General features: G+C 41.3%; 1 protein-coding gene across 1 annotated transcript in view; it reads right to left on the bottom strand.

Moving 5' to 3' along the window:
• Positions 1-10169, bottom strand: part of LOC106815955 (cell adhesion molecule 3-like) — a 15291-nt gene that overhangs the window by 2502 nt on the left and 2620 nt on the right. The window contains exon 2 of the mRNA XM_014820492.1: positions 16-67. Within this exon, the coding sequence (XP_014675978.1) occupies positions 16-67 (52 nt within the window). The remainder of the gene's footprint in view (positions 1-15; positions 68-10169) is intronic.

Raw genomic sequence — 10169 nt, 5'->3', positions numbered from 1 at the left:
TGCTTGTCAGGTCACCTCTGCCATCTAGTCCCTTTTCAAATATGTTTTCCACCTCTATGTCTGTGACCTGCAAGTTATAAAAGTTATAAAAGATTATATTTAATTTTCCAGACAAGTGATCAGTTAAAAAGAGTTCTACACAGACGTTAACAGCATTTTAAACGTATATATTACATGTACAGAATAATTCTTCAGCCATAAAAGATATAATTGAATAGTTTAGATTTCTTAGACAACGGTACAAGTAGCCTAAGGGCCAGTTATAAAAGTTATTATAACATGTCTTGTCTTAAAAAAAAGTACACAATTTTGAACCGCCATTTTAAAAGTACATAACAGAATAATTCTCTCACCTTCAAGCCTTTTCTACCCCAGTTTAATGGCGTAAAGGGTTTGTTCAAATAGCTGTGGTCAAGGACTGCCCACTCTTGTAAGTCTGTTTATCATACATGTACTCGCAATCGATACATCGTTATTGTGTAGTGCACAATAATTTAAGGACCTTTGATCTTCACAGATCATTCGTATCGACGTTATTCTGTAATTGTATGGTTCTAGGCAAGTCATCCAGTTAGTATCCCACTTTCTTCCTGGACAGATTCTGTGCTTTACATGGGAGAAACCTGAAATTTAAAAAAAAGATTTTTTACAGTGTGGTTTAAGCATATGAACCAGGTGTAAAAAAACTTCTCAAATAATTACATTTAGTTAATTTTCAGAAATTCCTAGCCTTGATGTTTTTCCTAGGCTTAGCGATGTTTGCAATCCTCGGGCTACAGCCTTTTTCCAATCATGAATCACCAGACTCAGAAAACTTTCTAACAACCAGAAGCGACTGCCAGCAACATGTTTACAGGTCCCGATGATGTCCTCTTCCCGCAGGGCAGTTCACATGCGAGTTTATGACATCACCAGCTCTGGAACCAGCAATTTTATCTTGTAGTTAAAGCAACCGTAGAAATAAATTGCCTATATTTAAAGCCGACACAATGGCGCATCCAACACGCTTAATTTCTCTTAGTACTAGACTCAGCAAATACTTCGTGTCATGCATAATCACACTACCGTAATGACAAAATAAACTCTAGTGCCTCCTATTTCACTGTCGCGTTTGCTTAAAACCCACAAGCAAAGAGGTGAGGAAACTGGCGCAAAACGCCCGACTGCTTCCCAAACAATAGATTCGAAGTGGTGACGTGACGTCACATGTTTTTTATCTTTGCTCGCGCCCGTAGCGCTGTACCGCCCGCCCACCGCGCACGGGGTGCCTAGGCGGATTGGGAAACTGTCAACAACATCGGGATTTCAACAAAATTGCCGAGGCATTTTTCAAAAACCTTTTATAAGACAACGCGCAGTCAAAGGAGGAACTAGATATCATTTCGCCATAAGTAGTATATTATGCATGACACGAAGTATTGTATCTAGTACTGGAGAAATTAGCGTTTGGATGCGCATTTGTGCGGCTTTAATTTAGGCTTTTTAAAACATAATTATTTAAAACAACATGTATTAATTATTTATAAACAACCCTATAATCTAAAATTTAGGTTAATTTTTAATAATTTAATTTGACAACCTATTAAATCATTTATTTATACTATGTTACGAAGCTAACAAATTATCAATGTATTAACCTTTTTTTTCATTGCGCCAAACCACGCTACAATGCGATTCCTTGATGCTTGAAAACCCCCAAAATCGACTCTAACTTTGCTCAAACTCGACCAAAGGCAAATATATGGGCCAAATAACAGTTCGGGTCCCTTACCAGGCCCATATGTGGGGGGGGCGTTTCCGGGTCTAAAATTTGGGCTCCTTAAAAAAATTCTTAGCTGAAGAACATATTGAACCCAGATTTGACCACTTAAAAATGTCGTTCATAATTTGCAGATTTGGCTCTATTACGTGCCATAAGCTTCCTGACTATAGTCACAGAGACGCCGCATGAAATAAAGGGATTGAAGTGTCTTTTCTCTTTGAACAAAAACGGAGGAACAAAGCCTAGAAATCACACAACATGCATCACAGTGTTACGTAGGAGTTCGCGTTTGCTAATCATTGAAAAAATTTATTGCTGTACGGGATAAATCATCGTTAATTCCTTTCTTAATTACGTGGCCGAGTGTTTTGGATAATTGACGATCATATCGCGACATCCAAGAGGTTTGTGCCAGGACATGCGAAATATAGCGTGTTTTTCATATCATGGTCATTCACTAGAGCTCTATCTAACAACTGGGAGCGAGTATGTAATGTAATGAATGTAATGAAATAGTGATATTCTGGGATGTGTGTGTACGTGTGTGTGTGCGTGCGTGTCGTGCGTCGCGCGTGGCGTCGTGTTGCCTGCGTGCAGTGCTGCGCTGCGTACGTCGGGCGTGCGTGTGTATGGGCAAATTGCGGCAATGTGTGCCATGTGAATAAATAATAGTAGGCCTAATTATAGTTTTCTATATATGGACTCTTGCACTATATATATATATATATATATAAATATATGCAGTAATAGATAAATATGTATGTGTCTCTATAGTATTTCTGTGGGCTGCACGCAAAAGCGAGTGCGCCGTCACGCGCGACGGAGAGCTGACGCACACGTGCTGCCACACTGCGCTCCGTTCATGTGGGTAATTCAGCCTATTCACCGGAGGGTAAACTTTAAATTTACAAAAGAGCTATGTCTAGATTATTACTCGCTCATAATTACAGCTTTTACACAACACAGCGGTGAACACTTTCCAAACAGACAGTTTTGCTGCCGGGAAATCAACCTGCGATGCCTATACGTACACCGAAAAACGCTGACTTAGTAACTTAACTATATTCAGGCCGATCGGTCTCGAATCAACCTGCTGCGAGGCTACTCGAGCGAGAGCAAGCCGATCACGCACACACGCACACACACGCACGCACGCCACGCACGCCACACACACACATACACGCACGCACGCCCACGCCCACGCACGCCACGCCACACACACACATACGCATGCACAGCACGCGCCGCACACGCACACACACACAGCGCACTCACGCACGGCATACACGCCACGGTTACGCAACGCACGTAACGCACACACACACACACGCAACACACACACACACACACACACACATCACACACACACACACCACACACACACACACACAGAGAGCATAGTGAGAGCAGAGAGACGAGACAGAGAGCCAGAGAGAGAGAAAGAGAGCAGATGTGAGGCAGAGAGCGAGAGAGGAGAGAGAGAGAAGAAGTCGAGAGAAGAGAGAGCAGAGAACGAAGAGAGAGAGAGAAGAGAGAAGGAGAGAGAACAGAGGGCAGACGAGAGAGAAGGAGACGAGCAGAGAGAGAGACGAAGAGAAGAGCAAGATCTAACGAGCCAGTTCGGTTTCGCATTCATCCAGAGATACCCGCATTCATAGACACTATATTTAGCAGTACGATTATCTATAAACCATAATAAGCCTAACTCAAGAACCCAGCTACAACGCTATAGCCCCCAGGAAACGCAAATCCATTAAAAAACGGGGGGACCGTCGTGCGTTCAGGAAGCCTGCAGCAGGAGCGAACCGGCGCGAGTGCGAGCTGGGAGGCGGTAATCCCCGTCCAACGATAGGAACTTTTATATTTTGATCCTCAATAAGGTTCCATTTCGCGTATTTTACTTGCAAGTAATCGACATTGTTTTATCGTTACCATGCCATTCAACGGCTTTCCATCTTCAAATCAATGTTTTTTTTTACTCGTCATGTATATCGTTGATATGTATTCCACCAGGGGCCCTTCGATCTATTTGAGGATGTGGAGCGGGCAAACAATTATATTCCAGAATTTAACGTGTTCAAAGTATGTAGCTCAAAAACTATTGATATATTTGTGTTCTCGCTTAATTTATCTGCAAAACAAATTTAACTTTGAAGCGTTTCACATATACTGCGAATTACAACCATTGCACTTGCAAACATTAAATTTTTATGGATACTGAAGTCAAGATGATAAAAAAGGACTGGAAACCCCCTTTCAATTAAAAGCTAGTAGCCCTCATTTGCCAAAGCATACTTGGGAGCGTCATCGATCAAATTGATTCCATCTGTAACTTACACAATGAGGACTCATCACAAGATAAACATATCACGAGCATTGGGTTTTTATGCCGTTATAATGCGACATTGAAATGAGAAATTAAACGTTTTCCTCGTTTAAGGCCGAAATGAAAGATGCCTGAATAACTCAGAGAAACATATCCTGATGCAAATAATTGGCATCTACAAATGAAATTGTATAAAAATTGGGAGGGCGTTTGCAGGCCGTAGTGGCCGCCACGGCCCCAGCACGCGAACTGCCGTGGCCACTATATTGACAAAAAATAGTCCAGGATACCAAGGCAGCAGCAACAATACCAACGGAGATGAAACCCCGCGGGGGGGGGCACTCACCCCACATTTTATGGTAGTATGTGTGCACTGCGAAGGTCAAAAAGGGGGCGGGGGGGCCTCGTGCGGAAACTAAACTCAGACCTGAAAATGGATGGTCTCTGAAACGAATGTTTGTTGAAATGTGGCTATGCTCTGGAACCGGCTGATGCTTTCGAAAATGGGGGTCTCCGCGAATTTGGATTTTGTTGAATTCATTGCCATAAATTCGGACACGTTAAAAGCAGCGGGCGTCTCCGGAACTGGTGGGGGGGGGGGGGGGCCAGTCGATTATGCGTTAAAATCTAATGCATGTAGCACTTGAACCAATAATTGTTTGATTAGTAGAGGAGAGAAAAACATGACCCGGATGAGAAGATGAACCGCCACGCACACGCACACACACACACACACACACACACACACACACAACAACACACACCACACACACACCACCGACAACGCCGCCACGCACGCACGTACGCACGCAGCACGCACGTACGCACGCACGCAACGCACGCACGCACCAACACAAACACCACACAACACAACACGTGCATGATGCCTCACGGCCAGCTTCAACGATTCTGATGTACGAGCACTAAAACGAAAATATTAAAATCATTATATTATTTTCCATAAGTAATGTACTGATTAGTATATACAATTTTAGTAAAACAACTGTTAAATGTTTTATTAGTTATCATACTCATAATATATATTTTAGATACTTTAGTCAAAACATCAGCTTTAGCTACATTCCTTTTTAAAATTTACAAATTTACCTTTTAAAAAGGTCAGAATTGGTTGCTTTCAACATAGCCTGAAAATGCTGGAAATGCCATTTCCAGGCACTAAATTTCAAAAATGAATGCCTGCGGCACACACCATAACCGCCACTCTTGATATTATCACTGGGTGATCCTACACTTTTCTGCAGTAGCACATTTTGGGAGGCCACTACGGCCCTGGTGTTCAAATGAGGACTACTACCTTTAATATAAACACTGTAGCTAAAGTAATAGACTTTAGTTTACACTGTATCTAAAATGAAAGACACTACGAATACCGTCTTGACCCTGAATCTCAACCAAAACTGCAGAAGGTTTTTTTTTTATTTTGGAGACTTTTCATGTACACTCCTAAAAAAATAGGATGATATCTCTCATGTACCTGCATTATTATCAGTGCATTTGCTATCATTGGAAAGCTTGTTCATTTAACTTCACAATTTAAATGATGTCCCATTTGAAATGATTATACAATTGAGGGACGTGCAGTACAGCTGAATATGCAGTACAGCTCGAAACAAGAGTCAATATAAAGGAGAATACACTTTAGAAAATAGCAATGCATTTTGCAACATTTCACTCCGGTCCCACCCCAATATTCAGGTCTACCGATAAGAATCTATTACAGAAATCGATGCTGAGATACCTCCTGACCAAACTAAATGCATTTACATATCACAAAATAAAACTTCTCTGGTGAGATATTGCGCATGCGCTAAAACAGTAATGTAGCCAGGGTTATCTACGGAATGGTTTATGCAGCGAACACCTTACATGCAAGGTCTGCTTCCTTTTTCATAAATGCGGTCTACTGATAGGATATTATGATAGAAATCTATGCTGGGATATTCACTATTTATTTTAAATTCATAATTTCGGCCAAATATTATTCTTCTCGGGAGATATTGCGCATGCGCGATCACCGTTTCAGACGTGCAGCACTGCCTAAATAAAAGTACGTAATATATAGCTTGCTGCGGAAGAGAAGAGTGGGAGATTGAGGAAATCCGACATGGAAGATAGCTGGGGACGGTAGAAGAAGAGAGAGGCTGAGCGAAGGACAGGGGAGGCAAGGGGAAGGACGCGAAGGCATAAAGTAGGTGTTTTGTACCCTACATGCTAGGGCGCTCTCCTAATTATAAACACAGGTCTACTGATAAAGGTTTATTATGGAAATCTATGCTGAGATACCCCCTAACCATTTAAAATGCATATTTATCACAAAATATAACTCCTCTGGTGATATATTGCGCATGCGCTAACACACTAACGTAGCCAGATTGTGTACTGGCTGGTATACGCAGCAGTGACCTTACATGCAAGGTCTCCCGCCTATTTCTTAAATCATGTCTACTGATGGAATGTTATCATATAAATCTATGCTAGGATACCTGCTCTTCGTTTTAAATGCATAATCTTTGCAAAATACGATTTCTCTTGGAAGATATTGCGCATGCGCGCGCCCCGTGTTAGGCGTGCAGTGCCGTCTGAGGAAAACTTCATAATATAGCTTGCTGAGGGGGAGAGGGGATGGGAAACTGAGAAAAGGCGGCAGGGAAGATAGCAGGGGCGGAAGAAGAAGAAGGAGGCTGAGCGCGCGCACCGTGATAGGCGTGCAGTGTCGTCTGAGGAAAACTTTATAATATAGCTTGCTGCGTGGGAGAGGGGATGGGAGATTGAGGAAAGGCAGCATGCTAATGCATGGGCAAATGGCGCTGCGACGTCGGTCGCCGTTGACTGCCAAGATAATATTCTTCGGCCGTTCTTATACGTTTAAAGTAGAGCCGGGCGGGCCGGAAGTACGTATGCTAGGTAAAATCTGTTCTATTATTTTTACTTTTCTTGCAGCATCACGCCCTGGGTTCCCCGCTATGTTAATGTACATAAAAATAGCGCTCCGAGAGCGACAGAGAAGGAAAGTGAGAAAGAGGAGGAAATCGGAAGGTGAGAGAGAGAGAGAACTAGCGAGAGAGAATGCCAACGAGAGAACGAGAGCGAGAGAAAGAGAGAGAGAGCAAGATCTAACGAGCCAGTTCGTTTTTCGCATTCATCCTAGAGATACCCGCATTCATAGACACTATATTTGAGCAGTACGATTATTATAACCATATATAAGCCTAACTAGAACCCAGTACAACTCTATAGCCCCAGGAACGCAAATCCATTAAAAAAGGGGGGACCAGTCGTGGTTCAAGAGCCTGCGAGGGAGCGAAGCGGCCGAGTGGGAGCTGGGAGGCGGGTATCCCCCGTCCAACGATAGGAACTTTTATATTTTTGATCTCAATAATGTTCATTTTCGCGTATTTTACTTGCAAGTATCGACTATTGTTTGTATCGTTTACATGCCATTCAAGGCTTTGCATTTCAAATAATGTTTTTTTTTACTTCTTCATGTATATCGTTGATTGTATTCCACCAGGGGCTTCGATCTATTTTGAGGATGGGAGGGGCAAACAATATATTCAGAATTTAACGTGTTAAAGTATGGTAGCTTCAACTATGATATATTTGTGTTTCGCTTAAATTTATCTCAAAACAAAATTTAACTTAAAGCTTTTCAGATATACTGGAATTACAACCTTTCACTTGAAACATTAAATTTTTATGGATACTGAAGTTAGATATAAAAAAGGACTGGAACCCCCTTTTCAATTAAAAGTAGTAGCCCTCATTTGCAAAGCATCTTGGGAGGTCTCGATCAAATTTAGACTCATTGTAACTTAAAATGAGGACTCATCAATGTGAACATATCACAGCATTGGATTTATGGTTATAATGCGACATTTAAATTAGAAATTAAACGTTTTTCTCGTAAGGCGAATGAAAGATGCCTTAATAACTCAAAGAAAATATCCTGATGCCAATTAATTGGCATCTACAAATGAAATTGTATAAAAATTGGGAGGGTGTGCAGGGCCGTAGTGCAGCACGGACTGCCGTGGCACTATTTTGACAAAAAAAAATTGTCCAGGGAACCAAGGAGCAACATATACCAAGGAGATGAAACCCCGCGGGGGGGGGTGAGAGAGAGAGAGAGAGAGAGAGAGAGAGAGAGAGAGAGAGAGCAAGCTCTAACGAGCCAGTTCGTTTTTCGCATTCATCCTAGAGATACCCGCATTCATAGACACTAAATTTGAGCAGAACGATTATTATAACCATATATAAGCCTAACCAGAACCACGTACAACTCTATAGCCCCAAGGACGCAAATCCATTTAAAAAAAGGGGGGACCAGTCGTGGTTCAAGAGCCTGCGAGGAAGCGAAGCGGCCGAGGGAGAGCTGGGAAGGGGTATATACCGTCCAACGATAGGTACTTTTTGTATTTTTGATCTCTAAAAGGTTAATTTTCGCGCATTTTAATTGCAAGTATCGACTATTGTTTGTATCGTTTACATGCCATTCAAGGCTTTCCATTTCAAATAATGTTTTTTTTGACTTCTTCATGTATATCGTTGATTGTATTCCACCAGGGGCTTCGATCCATTTTGAGGATGGGAGGGGGGCAAACAATATATTCAGAATTTAACGTGTTAAAGTATGGTAGCTTCAACTATGATATATTTGTGTTTCGCTTAAATTTATCTCAAAACAAAATTTAACTTAAAGTTTTTCACATGCTGGAATTACAACCATTCACTTAGTGAAACATGTTTATTTTTATGGATACTGAGGTCAGATATAAAAAAAGGACTGGAATCCCCTTTTCAATTAAAGGTAGTAGCCTTCATTTGCAAAGCATCTTGGGAGGTCTCGAACAAATTTAGACTCATTGTAACTTAAAATGAGGACTCATCAATGTGAACATATCACAGCATTGGATTTATGGTTATAATGCGACATTTAAATTAGAAATTAAACGTTTTTCTCGTAAGGCGAATGGAAGATGCCTTAAGAACTCAAAGAAAATATCCTGATGCCAATTAATTGGAATCTACAAATGGAATTTTATGGAAATTGGGAGGGTGTGCAAATGAGGGCTACTACCTTTAATATAAACACTGTATCTAAAGTAATAGGCTTTTGTTTACACTGTATCTAAAATGAAAGACACGAATACCGCCTTGACCCTGAATCTCAACCAAAACTGCAGAAGGGGTTTTTTTGATTTTGGAGACTTTTCATGTACACTCCTAAAAAAATAGGATGATATCTCTCATGTACCTGCATTATTATCAGTGCATTTGCTATCATTGGAAAGCCTGTTCATTTAACTTCACAATTTAAATGATGTCCCATTTGAAATGATTATACAATTGAGGGACGTGCAGTACAGCTGAATATGCAGTACAACTCGAAACAAGAGTCAATATAAAGGAGAATACACTTTGGAAAATAGCAATGCATTTTGCAACATTTCACTCCGGTCCCACCCCAATATTCAGGTCTACCGATAAGAATCTAATACAGAAATCGATGCTGAGATACCTCCTGACCAAACTAAATGCATTTACATATCACAAAATAAAACTTCTCTGGTGAGATATTGCGCATGCGCTAAAACAGTAATGTAGCCAGGATTATGTACGGAATGGTTTATGCAGCAAACACCTTACATGCAAGGTCTGCTTCCTTATTCATAAATGCGGTCTACTTATAGGATATTATGATAGAAATCTATGCTGGGATATTCCCTATTTATTTTAAATTCATAATTTCGGCCAAATAATATTCTTCTCGGGAGATATTGCGCATGCGCGATCACCGTTTCAGACGTGCAGCACTGCCTAAATAAAAGTACGTAATATAGCTTGCTGCGGAAGAGAAGAGTGGGAGATTGAGGAAATCCGACATGGAAGATAGCTGGGGACGGTAGAAGAAGAGGGAGGCTGAGCGAAGGACAGGGGAGGCAAGGGGAAGGACGCGAGGGCATAAAGTAGGTGTTTTGTACACTACATGCTAGGGCGCTCTCCTAATTATAAACACAGGTCTACTGATAAAGGTTTATTATGGAAATCTATGCTGAGATA

The sequence above is a fragment of the Priapulus caudatus genome, unplaced genomic scaffold (genome assembly GCF_000485595.1).
Source record: "Priapulus caudatus unplaced genomic scaffold, Priapulus_caudatus-5.0.1 Scaffold1247, whole genome shotgun sequence".
NCBI lineage: Eukaryota > Metazoa > Priapulida > Priapulimorpha > Priapulimorphida > Priapulidae > Priapulus > Priapulus caudatus.
The sequence above is the reverse complement of the archived record's forward strand: the minus strand, read 5'-3'. Positions and strand labels throughout refer to the sequence as shown.